General features: G+C 50.1%; 1 protein-coding gene across 2 annotated transcripts in view; it reads left to right on the plus strand.

Annotated features, from left to right (window-relative positions):
• The first annotated feature begins 10480 nt into the window (after positions 1 to 10480).
• The window catches only part of LOC120405614 (unconventional myosin-Va-like), a 37940-nt gene continuing 29352 nt past the window's right edge, over positions 10481 to 19068 (plus strand). For both annotated transcript variants that reach the window (XM_039539257.1, XM_039539258.1), the window contains exon 1: positions 10481 to 10587. In XM_039539257.1, coding sequence (XP_039395191.1) covers positions 10561 to 10587 — 27 coding nt within the window. In that variant the 5' untranslated portion in view covers positions 10481 to 10560. The remainder of the gene's footprint in view (positions 10588 to 19068) is intronic.

Here is a 19068-nt window from a genome sequence, read left to right on the forward strand (position 1 = left end):
ACTGTGCCGTATGGGCCCCACTCCAGAGTGCGCCAGAGCTGCTCCCCTATGGATACTGCTGAGGGAAAAACTTCCAGCACTGGTGCATGTGGTGAGCGCACACACCTAATGTGGAATGGACACGAGCAACACATCTCGAAGAACAGCAGTTACGGAAGGTAACCGTCTTTGGGGGGAGGTTGCAATTCTACTCACTTCCCTCCCCTTGCCTGATGTGCTGTGAACAGGGCTGGAAAGGGCTGGAAATATGGCTCCCAGCCTACTCAGCAGCTTTCCTCTCTGGCCTTGGCTGCAGATTTCACAGCTGACAATAACTTCTTGCTACAACTGACTCCAGTTAGCCCTGCAGAGCCACAACCGCTGAAGGCTGGGATTTATTTGTGAACGGTGCCTAAGGGAATTAGACACCCAAGTCCCATGGAAACTGGGTGCCTGAACCCCTTTGCAAATCCTAGATGTTGTCTAGTCTGGATCCTGAAGTGTGATCTCAGCTCAAACCTGGCCCTGTGCAGGCCAGAGCAATGACTGCAGCCGGTGGCATCTTCCATGGTGCTGAGGCCTGAACCAGAAAAGGGCCCAGCTTGGCTTTCACGTCGCAGACTGAATTGGCAATTAGAAAAACGTCCTCCTCTGCCGTTTGAAATGCTCCAAACTGGTTATAAATAAGGGAGGCGCTATGAGCTCAGAGCCCGTTAGCCGAACGTGCCAGGCGCTGACCTGCAACCGGCTGGTGTCCAACACTGCGGCCCATCGATTCCAATGTTCGGGGAACAGTCTAGGCCGCAATGGGCGTAACCCTGGGGCTCTGACTAAAATCAGAGATGCCGACAGGAGGAAATGGCCACACAGAGCCCCTGGCAGCTGCTTAGCGATACCCGCAGCCTCCGCCGGCTCTGTAATTCTCTCTAGACCAAAGAACCAGCCGATGGCAAAACTTCACACTGTCCAGCAGAACCCCGGCCCTCGGTTCAGCTCTGCGCAGGCCCCAAGGAGCTTAATGTTGACACCCAGCAAGAGAGAGAAAGAATTCGATTGGTGCCGAGGTATGAGGGACTCAAACTCCTTGGCGTGGTTGGGAAGGACCAAGAACCCCGGTGGATGGCAGAACGGGGGCCCCTGGGATGGGTGGGGGGGCACACACAGAACCTGTGGCAAGAGGGAAGCAGGGTTGCAGGGCAGCTGGGGGGCCCTGACAGCTCCGCTGGGTCTCAAGAGTCCTGTCTAGAGATGGCAGTGAAGCTGCCGGGGTGCTAGCCAGGACAATGCAGCTGGGGGGAAGAGGGGTGTGTGTCTCCCTGTGCTTCAGGCCAGACCAGCTCCCTCCAGCGGGCGAGGGAGCTGGTCTGGCCTGAAGCACAGGGAGACACACACAGCCCTTGCTCCTTCCAGGTCCCACCCACTGCAGTGAGAGCAAGGCCAGGCCCTTGCTGAGAAATACCTGGGGGGGGGGGGGTGGTTAATATTGTAAAGTACCTCTAGAGCCCCCAGCTCTGTGCATGTCAGGGCCGAGGCCTGGCTGGCTCAGGGGCTTGGCTGTGAGCTCTGGAACCTTTCCTGGCCGGTGCAAATGCAGAGCAGGGACTTCCCGTCCTCAGGGAGCCTGTGTGAACGGAGTGAGTCTGGAATCCCGGGGACCAGGGTCCCCGTAATAACAGGGCCCCAGCGGGCCCCAAGGCCCAGCGCCTCTGAGGTATTTAGCCACCTACGGCTGATTGATTTCACTGGGCGTTAGGTGCCTAAAAACCCAGAAGAACCTGGGTTTAGGTTGCTTCCCTTTGCTGCCAGTCTCACCAGAAAGGCCAAGGTCTGACTGGGCCATAGAGGCAGAACCTCCAGGTTCCCTCAGATCAGTCTGTGAGCTCTGGGGCAGGGACGGTCTGCGTTTCTCCAGCACACACAGCGAATGCCATTGAACGGAGCATGGGGACCATGAGGCACTCGGGTTTTGTGGGAGGGGGAATCTTGCTCTGCCGCAGCCCGGGTGTAGTGGCTCTGGCACAGGGTTTATCCAGCAGGGCTGGCACTCAGTTTTACATGGGAACACTCAGGAAAATTAATCTGAATTAATTTTTAAAGTGGATTAGTTAAAATGCATTAAATCCCTATGTGGACACACTCATTTTGGATTCAAGTGGCCTAGATTTGGTTTAGCTTAATTAATTTGGGAAGAGAATTAACACCACTTTCATTCTGAATAAGAGTGTCTACACAGGGGTGTCACACAATTTAATCTATCTACTTCAAATTCACACCTTTAGTTTGTTCGGAATAATTCTTCTGAGTGTCTCTGCATAGACGATCATTTTTTACCAGTGCTAAATTTTACCACGCTTTTTTTGTTATTGGCAAGTGTTAGGCCTGAATAAAGATGTAGCACAAAACCAGTTGTGCTAACTTGCCTGAAGTCAAGCATCTAGAGGTTTCTGGGTAAACCCAGAGTGAAATACTGAAAAGCAGCATTGTCTCACAAAGCCCTGGGAAGGAGTAAGATAAGTGAAGGGGCTGGGACCAGCTGTGTTATGTTGAGAAACAAACTGTCTGAGGGACTGATAAAAAACACAAGCATCTCACAGTTCTGTAACTCCCTGGTTTAGTGTTCGGTGTGTTTTTAACTCCCTCACATTCCTAACCTTTGGCGCTTGTTGAGATATTAACAATTCAATATTGTAGAGACTAGGCATGCGTATATATTAAAAGGTGTCTAATTTCTAGTTGTTAGACAAAGGGGGTGGATTGCTCTAGTGAATGATCTATGACGTAATAAAACTGTCTATATAAGCTAATACTGAGCTGTAAAGGGGGGGCTGGTTCTCTTCGGATACGAGCTGTTCTTTACTGATACATGCACTTGTCAATAAAGAACTTTTTATCGGACCTTGCTGGTGTTGCCTGTCTCTCTGCGGTCAGACAACGAACTTCGCTGTTGGGGTTCGAGTCCCCGACAATTTTGGCGACTCCGCCGGGGCTTTGTCTGACTCTCCAGCGGGGGATCAGACTCTGAGGCAACGCAGCGCGCATCCTCTGATTTAGAGGAGCCTTGCCTGGTAATCTGATCTCTGCGTCGGCGATAAGGCGAGTTCTGTGAACCAGCTGAAGCTCGTAGAAATCCAGCAACATCCACCTACCCGTTGAGTAGGGTTAAGGTTGCCTGGGTTAGAGTCCCAGTGCAGATTGTCGGGGTTCGAGTCCCTGACAACTTAGGTCTGGGTTAGAGTCCCAGTCCAGGTCTGGGTTAGAGTCCCAGTCCAGGTTTGCACAGGATCCAAGTAGTCTGGGTTAGAGTCCCAGCCTGGGTTTGAGTCCCAGTCCAGGTGTTCGAGTCCCCTGGAGAGGTAAGTGAGCACTCGATGCGGGAGGTGGGGGTTAGAGTCCCCTTACAAAATGGGACAAGTTGGTAGTAAGTGCCTGGGGGACGCCCCATTGTCTCTAATACTTAAAGATTGAAAGAAGATTTCTGGAACCAGGTAGCTTTTGGAGCTGTATGTTTAAAGCTGTATGGAGAGCTCTTGTAAAAATCCCCCAGCATATGCCCCAGAGCCACACTGGGAGGAAGACTGTCCGTGGGGACGTCTGTCTCTCTTGGGCTCACGCCATCTGAATTTATTGACTGTGCAGCAAGATATGATGCATCGTGGTAATAGGAAATAATGGCCTTGGTGTGTGTGTGTGTGTGTGTGTGTGTGTGTGTGTGTGGAAAATGGGGGAGAGACAGTCTAAATATTCCACCTCACCCCCTAAGGGTACCCCAACATATTACATGTACGTACATTATGGTCCTAAAACCTGCAGGTATTTAGAGAATTGGAATCTTTACACGCGTGAAAATCTATCTAAACAATGCCCATTAGAAGGTACCTTTAATCTAGATAAGATCATATATCTCAAAGGAGCTTTTAATCACCAAAGAAAAGCCTCTGACACAGTGTGAGCAATTTGTCTAGGAACGGGTTAATTTGAAATTCAGCTTGACTTGGTGAAACTGGAGAAGCCACGGGCTGGAATCTGAACTGGACTCTCTAAAAGAGACACTGCAGGAGATTCCAGGGTGTAAAAAACAGCTCTCCCAAGAGCGGAAGCATGTTGGAAATTCTGGACAAGCTGTATACAGGATAATCTCCCGTCTGCCTATTCCCCTTCTCTGAACGTTATACAGACGTGGCCAGTTTGGACATGTGTGAGTATTAAAGTGGCTTAAGGGTTGAAGTATTCATGTTCTTCCTGAGTAATGTGGGAACGTTCCCAACACTCTTCATTGTTGTTTTATTATTTTTAATTAAGCTTTAAAATTTGATTATATGGTGTGTTCCCCCAACGTCCTGCAGTAGATAAATTGGTAACAAATTTGTCACAGTTTGGTGAGCAATTGAGAATAGGGGAGCCCTATAGAATTTACACCATCTATCTGTTTTACCTTTGTTATTTTGTGTTTCTTTTGTTTGGTATTGTTGGTGTTATATGTTGAGGATTGCATGATTAAAGGTGAGCCTACTCTCAGCTGCAGTAAGTCTCAGAACTGGAGAGGGGTTTAGCATTTTTCTCTCCACCCTGGTTGACCGGAAGGGTGGCAGGTGGATCTGCCCCCAGTCGTAGCAGGACTGGGCAATAGAGTAGTTGGAGAAAAGGGCCGAGCTGTGTACTTGATAACTAGAATTGAGCAATTAAGAGCATGGATCATGAACCAGGCGGCAACTCCAACCTGCGCCAGGGCAAGTTGCAGGCCTTGAGACAGGATTTCCAGTTAGAAAAGGAAGCCCTGGCTAAGCAAGTACCAGTCCTTCAGGGACTTGTTAAAATTTAACCATTTGTGCTCAGCATATGTTGTAACAGCAGTGTGTTTGCTACAAGAGGAAATTAAATAGTTCAACGCCAGTGGGCCATGTGTTTTGCCCAGGTGGCAAGCCTCACAGGGGAGGACTCGAGTAGTTTTGTGAGTAGAAATGTTTTAGGGAAAGGACCAGAAGGGTGGGGGCTACTTAAAAAGCCCACCCTCCTAGCTAACTGGTAGTGGAATACGTTGGTACCCATGGAAAGAAACAGTTCAGAAAAAAAAAAAGGGATCGGGCCCAGGCGGCCAGGCAACAGACAGAGAGCTTGGAGAACAGGTTGGAAACTTTTAGGGTGTAGTGAAAAAAACAAGAACGGAGTAAGTAAGTATACGCATAGGGGTTCAAATACTCAGAAGAATATTTGGAATGGTGATCTGAGTTGGTAAGTGGCTGTTGAAAGGACAAGCAAGTGATTTAAGGCACAGTGAAAAGTTAACTCTATAGTTGCTGGAGGGAACAGCAGTTGAATTTTGTAAATGTACTAAAGTAAAAAGTTCTTGGTGTCTTTGAAATGTTTGTAAATAAATTCAGGCAAAGAAATTATTAGATTGCAATCATTTGGCTATGAACAATTTTGTTAAATTAGCTGAAGAATGTATACAGTGCTATGTAATTAAAATTGTATTAGGCTCTAAGAGCACTGTGAGTGATGATGTTTTCTTTCAGTGTTTACAAGCAGGAGTTACAAGTAAAAAGTGAGCCAGCAAGCATCTGTATTAATGCAAATTATCTAACTAATAAGATAGGAGCCACTAAAGCAGGGGCTGCCTATAAAACACATACAAGACAATATGTGGTAATTCCCTTGTTTTGCCTAAAATCAACAAAAGTCTTTGTATATTTTTAGTAATGATTGCCTGCCCAGAAGGGGTAGACTTCTGTTTTGTCTTTCAGATAATCAGAGAACACTGATGCCGGCTGAACAGCATTCAACGTACCATGATTTGCTGGCACAGTAAAAATTGTGTTTTGTGTTCTATGTTCTGTCTTGTGGTGTTTGTCTTGTGGCCAAAATTGATGTGTTTAATATTTTTATGGGATGGTCTGATTTAAAATCAAGCAGCAGTGTTGGATTAAAATGCAGATATTTGTTTTGTTCAACTTAGAATACAAAGTGTTTGGATGCATCAGAAAAATGTGATATACTAAAGTCTTATACATTTTCTTAAGTAGGAGAAAGATACTACTTTGGCCAAAACTTTTAATTGACAATTGTTATTGAAATTTGCATATTAACAGTCTTTGAAAGCAAGGACATGGAAAGTTAACCCACTCCCCATATTGCACATGGGATCCTTCTGGCTACCTCAGACTTCTAGCCAGAGGGCTGGGGATGGTGGAAAGCTATTGGCCTACAGTTTGTATTAAATGAACTCATCGAAGTGGATGTGCTTGTCTTGGTTTGTTGTTCTCAAGCTTTGTAATAACATTATTTTAGTGAAATGGTATATGTGGCATATATTAGATAAGACTAATGTACTGTATAACAGCAATGTGTATGTGTTCATTGTTAACACCAGGTGTATAAGTAAAACGTGAAAGTTTTTTTTTTGTAGGTTAAAAAAAAAAAAGCTGAGAAGGGAAGCAAAAAAAAAAAAACAAGTTGACTGAAAAAAAAATAGATAACATGCTCAGTTTAAAGCTAAGACACTGACTTTGTTCAAGGACACTCCTCACAGCTAAGACTTGGCTAACCCCCAAAAGGAACAAGGGGGGGAATTAAATTTGCCCATGCAGCTATAAAATTTGTAAACTCTGCAAAGACACTAATGCAATGTGTTAGGTTTCTTTTCTCACAGGTAAAGAAGAAACAACCCAAAGATCCTAGCAGCCCGCCACTCCTTGGAACCAGGAGACTGGGTCTACATAACGATCCATCAACGAAAGACTGCCTTGGCTCCATGCTGGAAAGGCCCGTATTGAGTCCTGCTGACTACCAACACTGCTGTGAAGTGCCAAAGACTGACTGCCTGGACCTAGGATTCTCACTGCAAAAAGACCCCTCCACCTCAAAAGAATTCTCCTATTGATGATTAGCCTATTCCTTTCTCTAGTACTATTGTGCTTCTGAACAGCAGGGAAAAAGGACAAGGTGACGTGCTGGTTGAACCTCTCCCTTGTCCACGGACAAATCTATTGTGCCTTTGAATTTTTCTAAAAGCAGCAAAACCATTACAGGGTGATGTACTGATAATCTCTTCCCTGTAGAATGCTAAACTACATCTGTTTTGGGAAAGAAGAAAAAAACACTCACTCCACTGACATTGCCAAAGTCCAGGAATTCCTGACCAGAAAGGACATTAAGAACTGACCCTGGTGAAGAAACAAACAATTACACACTGGCAGGACTAAATTTGTGGGACTTATATTTGGAACTGTGGTATTAATTGGATTTTGGGGTTTATTCTACAGGCTGCGCCCTGTGTTTTGGATAAATCCTTCAGCATGTATTGCCCTCCCTCATTGCATTTTGAATAACATTGTCCTTATCCAGTTTTCAGATCGCTTTTACATACCCAGATTGCTCACAAGGGGCTGCCATTAGATTAGTATAACAGAGAGCCTGGCCTATTTCCTCTGGAACAAAGAGGGACCTAAAAGCCAAGAAAATGATGAGAAATTGGGCCAACTAGAAAAGGCCACTAGACTTATTTTTGAAGCTCAGCTATCTTAAGTACAGGCTGGAGTTGGTGAGTTACGTGTCATTTCCACCCTTAGTTCTATGACCCAGAAGTTACTGACGGAGATGGTACTGAATATCACTGAGGCTGGGAAGGCATTGCAGTGGGATCCAGACCAGACTTGGCCCACTGCCCTTACAGATGCATCAGGAGTACCATCTGATCTGTGGTCATGAAGACATACTTGGACACTTTCTGAATGAAAGTGTGGATATTCATAGTGCTCCTTCCAAGCATTTGGACCGGTTAGGGTGGGTGTGGGCTCCCACATGCCAGATCCTGCCGGGTCCATGGGGAGGATGCATGTGGGACTGAATTATTTACCGAGACATCTGGGAAATTAAACCACATGGTATACCTAACTGATTTATAGTCAGTGCCCCAGACCAATGACCTGTTACCCTGAAGGCGATTTAAAGCTTCGTCTGCAACTGAAGAAACGTAACCCAATTGTGCCCTGCAAAGCGATCATTTGTTGTCCCAAGAGTCCCGTTGGTCCTCTAGGGACAAAGGGGGGATTGTTAGGCCTGAATAAAGATGTAGCACAAAACCAGTTGTGCTAACTTGCCTGAAGTCAAGCATCTAGAGGTTTCTGGGTAAACCCAGAGTGAAATACTGAAAAGCAGCATTGTCTCACAAAGCCCTGGGAAGGAGTAAGATAAGTGAAGGGGCTGGGACCAGCTGTGTTATGTTGAGAAACAAACTGTCTGAGGGACTGATAAAAAACACAAGCATCTCACAGTTCTGTAACTCCCTGGTTTAGTGTTCGGTGTGTTTTTTAACTCCCTCACATTCCTAACCTTTGGCGCTTGTTGAGATATTAACAATTCAATATTGTAGAGACTAGGCATGCGTATATATTAAAAGGTGTCTAATTTCTAGTTGTTAGACAAAGGGGGTGGATTGCTCTAGTGAATGATCTATGACGTAATAAAACTGTCTATATAAGCTAATACTGAGCTGTAAAGTGTGACAAACCCCTTTGGAATTTTTTTCACCCCTCTTTTCTCCCTAGCTGAAAATCCTGCTATTAATGGCATTCCGTCTGTGTCTACTGGGTCCTGATAGGGATTTTAAGGGGTCCCGTGTGCCCCAGAATGTGTCCCGCTTGCCCCAAGCTGAGTTAGCTGCCAGACCCCCACCCATAGGGTCAGAAGCAGACTGCATCCTAACCCCTGCCTTTCAGGCCTAGGCCTGTTAGCAAAACCCAATTGCTATATAGGACAAAGGTTAACTTCTGCAATTCTTGTTTGTCTATATAACGGGCACGAGGGGGGGAGGTGATGGTGGTGAAGAAACCAGAGAAAGGGGAACTGAGGGAAGCTCAGCTAGAATGCGACAAGAGCCTTATCCAATGCAACCGCAAAGGAGGGGTCTTAAGGCAGGCAGACTACCAACGAAAACTGTCAAAGAACAATAACAGGAAAAACCAAATATGGAAAAATACTGAACTAGCTTGCTTAATTTGCCACTGTTAATCCCAAATAAGGAAATCTAGGTAAGTGTTAAGTTGCGGTTTTAGCCTTTATAAGCTTGGTGAAAATCTGTTGAAGACAAGGCAGCAACCCCCCTTCTTTGCGTGGGGCCATGCTAGCCTTCCCTGTATGCATACCTGTATTTCAATAAAGGTGCCTCAGTGTGTGTGACACAAAATCAACGGTGTGGTCAATTTTTCCACAACAGTCCGCATGGCGCAAACCCGCCTACATGATTTGTTAATGAGACACATGCTGCTGACAGCCCCTGGGCAATTAGAGCTTCATTATTTTTGCATCAGAAAATGTCTTTATGGGCTTCATGTGGCAGAATTTGTTTACATAGAAAAAGGCAACGTTTTAATCTCCCCGATTATTATGTTGCACTAATTCTGCGGGGCGCGTGCTGGATTAATGGAGCGTTTGCCTTATATAATTGTCAGGACCAAATTATACTGAGCCACGGAGACCAGAGAAACAGCCAGCCCAGTGTGTGTGTGTGTGGGGGGGCAGCCAGGGGTGCACGGGACATGGGCTGGAGGCATCAGGATCTTTCCTGTTAAATGACACACACTGTGCCCTGGGTGAAACTCGCCCAACACAACGCCACCAACTGAGTCCTCAGAAATCAGGTGGAACTGGGGCCATGTTGTTATTATGATGGCAGGGCCCAGAGGCCCCAGCTAAGAGCAGGACCCCATCGTGCCGGGCGCTGCATGCAGAAAGGCAGGAGCAGAAGGCTGGCCCGCTGGTTAGGGTAGGTCCCAGGACGTAGACGACCTAGGTGCAAGCCCGTTCTCGGCCACAGCCTCCTCGTGCGCCTTTGGGGAAATCACTTGGCTGCTCTGTGCCTCAGTTTCCCCTCTGTGCCCTGGAGATAACAGCCCTGCCCTGCCTCCCCCAGCGTGGTGAGGCTAACTACACTCCGGGTTGTGAAAGCCTCAGAGCAGCTTGGCGTCCCTCTCCCCCTGAGCGCCGCCCTCACTGACCCACAGAACGTGGGTCTTGACTCCGCTCCCCTTGCCGCCTCCCAGGAGCGGCTTTTCAGCCAACCCCGCAGGCATCTCCCTGTTCTCACCCAGAGGGCAGGGGCAGGCTGCCCTGCAGCTAAGAAATTCCCACCCGCCTCAGTGGGCAGGGAGCCCCCCACCCTGTGATTGCTGCACCCGGCCTGACACGGGGGCTGTGCTCTCTGGGGCAGGAGCCTCCCCGCTTTGCTACCGGGCAGCACCCAGCACAAGGGGGCCCTGCCTCCCAGGGTGACCCCTGACCCCTGGGGTGCAAAGCGCTAGAATACAATCCACAGGCCAAGTGGGGCCCCTCTTGCAGGAGTCTCCCCACCTGCGCCTGGCCCCAGGGGAAGCCGGAGCTGGGGAGAGGCTCGGGGACGCGCTGGGGCACCTTGGCCCTGCAGCGCCCATCCCCGCGGCTGCTGGGCGCGCGGAGCAGGTTAATTGGTGATTGAGTCCAGGTGCAGGCGGCCCGTGCACAGGGCGGCGCGCGCTCCGCCCGGCCCATAAGCGCCCTGGGCAGCCCGGCTGCAGGCTCCTTGCACCGGCTGCTCCGGGGCCCCTCGCCATGGCTGCCGCGGAGCTGGACGCGCAGGTAGGTGCCGCGCCCCGGGGAGCTGAGCACGGTGCGCTCCGGACCGGGCTCCCCGGGGCGGGCAGTGCCCGGGGCGGGCTTCTCCAGAGCGGGCCCCCGTGTCGGGCCCGGCGGTGGCTGCGCCGCTGCAGACCCCGCCAGGGACGCTGTTACTTGCGCTAGTGAAAATAGCAGCTCGGGGTCTGCGCCAGCGCAGGGAGGCGGCTATTTTCAATGGAGGAGGCACCGCTAGTGCAGCCGGCAGCCCTGCCTGGCTGTGGGGGCGGGAGAATCCCCAGAAGAGGCACGTCTGTAAACCGTCCCAGCCCCCCGGCACTTACAGGCTGGGGGCTGAGCCCCCTTGGGGCGAGGGCTCGGTGCTTAAGGGCCGTGACCCGTTCATGTCCTGCTGCAACGCTCTGCAGAGGCTTCACATGTGCCACCTGCAGCCCTAGCGAACGCCCTGGGCCTCCCTGGGACTGGGGGCTCCGTTGCTATTTTTGTGCTCCTAGAAACGTGGGGCTGGTAGAGACCTCCAGAGGCAGGAGCCTGTGACCCTAGACTGGCCCTGGCCGGGGTTTGTCCAGCCTGGTCTTAAACCTCCAGCGTCGGCGATTCCACAACCTCCCTGGGCCGCTCGTCCCAGAGCTGAAGGAGCCTTAGACTTAGCAAGATTTTCCTAACGTTTAAGTGGAACATTGTGGCTGGTTAAGCCCATTATGTCTTCCCCTAATTTGAGTGGACATGGAGAACAATCGATCGGCATCTTTTTTTTCTAACAGCCCTTAAGTTTTTGAAGACTGTTCTCAGGTTCCCTGTCCAGGTGTCTTTTCTCAGACTAAACATGCCTGGATTTTTTTTTAACCTTTCGTCTGAGGCAGTGGCTCTGGACCCCTTTTAATAGTGGGGGTGCTGAAAGCCAGCCCCCCACCCCTGCCCATGCCCCTCCCCAGCTGGGGCTGGGAGCAGTGTCTCTGGGACTGGGGGGGGGTCCCAGATGGGGGTAAAGGGGCAAAGGCTGGGGGGGGGGGGCGTGCTGGGCCAGGAGTGGTGCCCTGGGCACGGGGCCTGCAGTCGGGACCCCGCATGCAGGGTCAGTAGCTGGCTGGGGCCCTGAGAGGGGGGGCCAGGGCACAGGAAGCAGGGCTGGCAGCCGGGACCCCGGTGCGGGGCGCAGGGCTGGCAGCTGGGGAGTGGAGGCCTGGGGCCATCGGCCCCGTGTAAAACCCAGGGGGGCTGCAGCACCCCCCACCCTGCTAGTTCCTAGGCCTCTGCTCTGAGGTCAGGTTTTCTAAACTTTTTATTAGTTTTGTTGCTCTCCTCTGGGCTTTTCCCACAACTCTACGTGGTACCCAAACTGGACCCATGGTTGACCCTCACAGTCTGACCGTGAACCATTGATAACTACTCTGTGTTCAGTCTTTCAACTAGTTGTGCCTCCACCTTGTAGTAATTTCATGGCGCTCACGTTTCCCTAGAATGTTGGGTGAGCCTGTGTCAAAAGCTTGACTAAAATCAAGATCTGTCATGTCTGCTCCTGCCCCCTCATCCACTAGGCCAGTGAGCCCTTGTCAAAGACAGACATTAGGTTGGTTTGTCATAACTGTTCTTGACAAATACAGACTGGCCATTGCTTATAACCCTGTCACCCTCCAGGTGCTGACAGACTGATTAATTTAATAACTAATAATTTGTATTTTTATTTAATAATAATTAGAAATTAAAAAAAATAACACACAATAACTGGTTAATAATTTGCTCCAGTATCTTTTGAGGTATTGAAGTTAGGCTGACTGGTCTGTAATTCCCCAGGTTCTTTGTTCCTCTTTTAAAGCTAGGTGCTGTGTTCACCTGTCTCCAGGCCCTCTGACATCTCCCCTGTCCTCCATGCGCTCTCAGGGGGAATTGCTTCAGCTAGTTCCTTACGTACTCTGGGATGAATTTCATCAGGCCCTGCTGACTTGAATTCATTTAACTTGCCTTGCTATCCTTTAACCCGTTCTTCCCCTGGCTTGGCTTGTGTTCCTCCCCCCTTGTGATGACCTGACACCCCATTAATATTAACAAGTTTTTAGTGAGGACTGAAGCAAAATAGCCACCAACACCTCCGCTGCCTTGATGGTCTCAGTTATGGCTGTCAGAGGTGCTGGAACAGTTTGTACAGTGGGGGTAGCGTTGCCAACTGTCTAATCGCACAAACTCAAACACCTTTGCCCCACCCCGTCTCCGAGGCCCTGCCCTGCTCACTTCATCCCCCTTCCCTCCGTCGCTCGCTCTTCCCCACCCTCACTCCCTTTCACTGGGCTGGGGCAGGGGCTTGGCTTGAGGGAGGGGATGTGGGCTCTGGGCTGGGGCTGAGGAGTGAGAGGGGGCTCTGGGCTGAGCCCAGGGCAGGGGGTGTGGGCTCTGGGAGGGAGTTTGGGTGCAGGAGGGGGCTCTGGGCTGAGGTTGGGGTGCAGGATGGGGTGATGGGTGCAGGCTCCGACTGGGTGGCACTTACCTCTGGCAGCTCCCGGGCGGTGGCACAGCAGGGTTAAGGCAGGCTCCTTGCTTGCCCTGGCCCTGTGCTGCTCCAGGAAGCAGCCAGCATGTTCCTTGAGGGGCAGGGGATCTCCATGTGCTGCCCTGCCTGCAAGCGCTGCCCCTGCAGCTCCCATTGGCTGCAGTTCCTGGCCAATGGGAACTGTGGGGGTGGTGCTTGCAGGCAGGGGCAGTGCATGGAGACCCCCCCCAAACACACAGGGGGATGCTGGCTGCTTTCTGAAGCAGCACAGGGCTTGGGCAGGTAGGGAGCCAGCCTTAGCCTCGCTGTGCTGCAGGGCTTTAAGCAGGCTAAAATCTCCCAGTGGCTTCAGGAACCTCCAGGAGATAGAGCCTGATTCTGGGAGAGGCCTGGCGAAAGCAGGAGGGTTTGCAACCATAAGTGGGGGGGGGAGGGGCTGAGAGCCATTGAACCAAACTGTAAATCCTGTATATGATAGAAACCACTTCAAGCCGGGGGTGCAGAAGTGCCCCAAGTTCCTGCAGCTATGGAGGACCTAGAGTTTCTTTTGTCTTTCTCCGGCTATTGATGTCTCTAAAGCACCTCTTATTGCCTTTTATGCCCCTTGCTCAGTGGACCTCATACTGTACCTCAGCCGAGCTGACTTTTAGCCATAAGCACTTGAGCTGCTATTTTCTTATACTCCTTAGCAGCTTGGCTGCATTTCCACTTTTTGTAGGATTTGTCCTTTGGGTTGTTTTCAGGTCATTAAAGGGCTCCTCAGGAGCCGTGTTGACCTCTGATTGTTGTGCCTGCCTCTCCCTTGGATTGGCATGGTGGGCAGCTGTGCCTTTGTCTCCTTGCGAAGCTGCTGGCTCTCCTCAACGCTTCTATTTCCTGCTTTCTGTTGTCCCTGCTGCTCCATAGCAGCTGAGAGCTGCTCTCAAACGGACAGTACCAGGGATGCCAAAGCTGGGGCGTGGCACCTTCCTGCAGCTAAACCTTTGGCCTGGTGGATGGCGTGTCAGGCCCAAGGGCCACCTACCTCACTGGGTGGCTGATGTCCGTTTGAAACTGGCCATGCTGTTAGGCAAAGCGTGTTGGTCTGTTACAGGAGGCAGTGAGACGTGGCACTTGCTTATTGCTCTCCACTGTAAAAGCTTTGCACTTTAAACCTTACCCTGGCTTAGCTATGTTGGTCAGCGGTGGGGTGGGGGCAACCCCCCCCCGGGGACATTGCTACGCTGACGCAACCCCCAGTGTAAATACCGTATGCTGCCAGAAGAGGGCTAACAGCATTCGGGGTGCTGGTGATCCTACCCCAGTGGAAAAACGCCTGTTGGCGTATGCTGTCTACACTTGGAATTACGCTGGCGTGGGGTCTGTAGTGTAGACAGAGCATCCCGAGCCCCCCTGTACTCTCTCCATAGCATTGCTAGGGGCCGGGAACAGGTGGCAGGGAGTGGGTAGTTACAATGATCTGCCCCAGCCCACCCACTAAAACGTCCCAGCGATGCCCTAAGTTAGGGCCCTGTCTTTCTGCCATCCAACGTTGCCTGCTCGGGGGGGCGAACAGCAGCATCCGGCTCGCGTCACTGGCAGGTGACAAGCTGGGCTGGCAATGACCATTCCCACCCACTTCACCCCAATAGCCGAGTGACCTGGCCTAGCGCCCAACATCCAGGCCTCCTGCAGAGGGAGGCTGCGGGCATCCAGGGCGCAGCTTTCAGCACTGGCCCATCGGCTCTGAAGTCCCAAAGGCACAAATCAGAAGTTTGGCCTTGTTGCTAAAAGCCCTCCCCCGCCCCCACCTCCTCCTCAGTCTGGCTGCCCTGTGTTCCTCCCCAGCCAGGGCGCGAGCCGACCGGCTGTGCCCTGTGCTGGCTTTTCTGTAAACCTGGCGAGATATCGTGTTACAGGCTCCTAGGTGCAGTGCTCTGGATGCTGGGGTCTCGGTTCTCGCAAAAAGGCGAGAGCCTTGTTTAACGTTTGTACAACGCTCGGCAATAGACTGACCCCTCGTCTCTGGGGAAACTAGCACAAAGTGAACGACCATTTGGCTTGAGTGTCCCTTTCCCCCTCCCCCACTTTTTAAACCTGCTTGAGACGCTCGAGTATCCGGAGACTGTTATTGCTCATCGCCAAGGAGTGGATGCTGGTAAAACTATTCTGACCTCCAGCACCTTTACAGACACTAAGGAATTGTCGGCCTCCGAGAGGGTCCCCGTTCTGTGCTGTGTGTGAGAGCTGGCTGGCCAGATGTCCCATCCAGCTGCTATACTGCATTGCAATGGCTAAAATTCCTCAGACCTGCCCCTCCTAGTACTCCCACATGGGGGGGAGAGGGGGGAGTTAAGGGAAGGTTAGCGGGAAAGGAGGTAGGTTAATGGGGTCAGGAGTGGGCGTTTATAAGGCACTTTCACAAAATGTGCACCAGACTATGGAACCGACTGGTGCAAGGGATCACCAGGGCGGGAGGTGCCTTGTGAGCCAAATGCCAAACAAAGACCTTCACCCTCCCACTAAGCCCATGACTTCCTCTCCTCCAGACTTGTGGGGGGAGTTGATGACCGAGCTGATGTGGCCTGTGGTGGCAGAGACGGCTGGAGAGTAAGGGTGACCTGGTGGTCAGGCACTGCCCTGGGACTTGAGAAGCATGTTCCATTCCCTGCTCTGGCACCGACTCCCCGTGTGACCTTGGTTAAGTCACTTTGTGTGTCCACATCCTATCTGTGCAGCGAAGATAATAGGGCTGTCCTGCCTCCCAGGGGTGCTGAGGATAAATACACCAGAGTGAGGTGCTCTGATACTACAGTAATATGGGGGAGGCCGCTAAGTACCTAAGATAGCTGGCTATAGGCTGGACAGTAGCCCAAGGACTCCTCCCCGCAAGTTTAGAACCCTCCTAAACACATGGCAAACTCCAGACCTTGGTGGAGCATGTGGGTATCTGGGGACCATGGGTCTGTTTCCAGCTGAGATACAACTCAGAATGACCAGTGCCACAAATAAGCTGCTGCCTCTGATAACTCGGTGCAGTGTAACTTCTGATGACTCAGGATGCTTCGAGCCTCTTGGAAGGCCTGTAAGGTCATCTCTGGCATGGTACGGGCTGGTTAAGTTACAGCCTGGGCTTTTCGACAAGCCTTTGCATTATAATTAGGGCTTCCAGCTGTTGGTATGAGGCCATCTGTGGTTAAAGAGCCGGGGGCGTTATCTGAGACAAAACCCTGCTCTAAGAAAATCACGTGTCCATCCCAGACGCTGCTAAAACTGCCCATCCGAGGGCTCCAGCTCACTTCCCCCATTACTGTGGCCTGTTCGCATGGCTCAGAAACCGAACCTTCAATCTCACCACCTGGTTCTCACGCATTTGCTCACCGCTGCAGTGTGACCTGCCACGGTTCTGTACAAATGTGTCCTTAGTCTGGCTGCTGTGAGCGGCTCAGGCCTAGGGCTTTAGTGTTTCTGGGCTTTGCTGAAGGCCTGTGGGGAGGGGACAAACTCCAGTGAAGATGTGTGTAACCCAGCCTGGCTTGAGCTGAGCTACACAGGAGTCCTTCCCTTTCAGCTGTGTCTTCTGGCAGGTCTGGCTGTTACTGATTCTGCTTCCTCTCGAGTCGGAGTTCGGGTGCCTTCCTTTCCCACCTTAAGCCACCTCATCAAATTGTGAGGCTTACATAAAAGCAAAACGGCTGGCACAATTTAGAAGAGAATTGTGCAAAAGGGAACAGTAACTATGGCTTTGCTCATCTGGCTGGGTAATGCGACCAAAGCACGGGAAGGTGGCCTCTAGTCTTGTGTTAAATGAGATGGAAATGCTACCTAGACACCTGAACTTCAGTGATGCTATTGTCTTTGTCCCATCTTAAATACTTGCAGCCTTTCATTGTGGAATTCCGGCATGTTTCCCAGAGCTTCCTCTGACCTCCCAAGCAGCAGTGAACCCTCTATCACCCCCATGGGAAGTGAGACTAAGGGTACATCCAGACTACCCGCCGTATTGGCTGGTAGCGATCGATTTTTCAGGGACCGATATAGCGCGTCTCATCTAGACGTGATATATTGATCCCTGAATGTGCTCTCGTCGACTCCGGAACGCCACCGGAGCGAGCGGCGGTAGCAGAGTCGACAGGGGGAGCCGCGGACGTCGATACCACGCCGTAAGGACCTGAGGTAAATCGATCTAAGATACACAACTTCAGCTACGTGATCTTAGATCGATTTCCCCCCACCCCCCCAGTGTAGACCAGCTCTGGGTGCTCACATGATGGACGTACCATGGCTTGAGTGACACCTGTGTTCTTTGAGGCAGCCTATTCTTACTCAACCAGAACTCTCACCACAGGAAGGCCTGTCCCAGAGCTGGCAATTGGGGCATGTTGGCGCATTCACAACCATGGCTAATGTTTCATAGAACGTGACTTACTAGCCGAAAAATTCAGCGGATGGGGAGTGAAGTCGTCGGCTGATAGAACGTGATGTGATTATATCCTGCAAAATTGGTGGGGGGAGATGGCAGTGGAGCATATAAACCTAAGAAAAGTCTGGGGGGTGGACATCTGTCCCCTGTGCCCCATATTGAATGCCACTCCTGCTTTCTATGTTCCATCCCAGCAATTATAAAATACTGATGCCTATTTGAGGTTTTTCTCCCTTCCACAAAATATGTGCCCAGCAGTGGGTTTGTACATGTTAGTTCCTTTCTGAAAATTTAATTACCATGCAAGTGCAATTAGACCCTGTGTCCAGGCCAGCATGGATTGATTTTTCCAGGCTGGAAACATTGATTTAAATGACAGATTTGAATCTTGTCTTGCGTTTGTTCTTTTCAGTTTCTTTCCTAAAGAAAGATTAACCCTCGTTGGTTGGTAACCATTAGAACATGTTGATTTGCAGGTAAATACTAACCAGGAGCAAATGCTATTACTATAGACACTTATTCAGGTTCTTCACACTTATATTTTTGTTAGAAAATGGTGAATGATGCATTTCTTTACTGGAGCACTGTTAATTTGTTGCTTGTGATTTGTGTCCAGTTCCATTTGGATGGAAATGCAATTAAAAGCACATCAGCATTTTCAAATTGTTAGTGAAATAAAAATAGGGCTGGATACGTAAAGGGGGAAAGTTTTATCAAAGTTTGTATATTGCATTTTAAAATTTTATTTTGATTTTTATTGCTCAGTTACCGAATTGGACTGATTTTTGGTCACCATTGTCCTTCAAGGATTTAGAAGTGGTAGATCTCATCCTCTCATCTAGTTTTTACTCTTGGAGTGGAAGACAAGCTTTCCTATTCTTCTCCCTCCCTATCTCTCCCCCAAACTCCCAGTTGGTTTCTTACCTTCGTGTGAACTAGTCATTGAACTGAACTAATTGAATGAACTGAAGTGAAGAAAACACTTGCTCTGCTCCTGCAGAAGAGACTATTGCTGTCAAAAGCTGCTTCAGCTAACTCTGGTTCCAGGTGCTTAGCAAATGACTTCCACAAGTTCACTTTCTTGAAAACTTGGCAGCTGCCAAGCTTAGTTTAAATAACTTTGTAATTGATTATAATATCCTTAGGCCTTAGCGTAGGTTGTTATAACTTCACATTTAATTTTAAATAGGTTTTGATTTTTCAAAATCATCATGGTGTTTTTTTTTTTTAGTTTGGACTAGGGTGGGTAACTGCTACATGAAACAGGCAAAACTCATGGAGCTCTGACTCTGTATAGCAAATGTACCCAGCTTGAGGTGCTATAGTTGACAACCGAGTCCGTATCTTGAGCAGCGATGGTTTAAAATTGGCATATTCACTCCTGCATCTCAGAGCATGTCCTCATTTTAGCACCGTTTAAAGCACTGCCCCTCCTGACCCCCCCCCCAAGCTGCTCTTTGTTATATTGGGGTGGGGGAATTGATGGTGAAGTAGGGAAATACTACAAGCGAGATCAAGGGACTTCTTGTGATGTTCAGTTTTGTTGAACATGCGTAATGCTGTGGAGGGGATTGAACCTTGACGTTTAGCGTACGAG

Source organism: Mauremys reevesii, linkage group 5 (genome assembly GCF_016161935.1).
Source record: "Mauremys reevesii isolate NIE-2019 linkage group 5, ASM1616193v1, whole genome shotgun sequence".
NCBI classification, from domain to species: domain Eukaryota; kingdom Metazoa; phylum Chordata; order Testudines; family Geoemydidae; genus Mauremys; species Mauremys reevesii.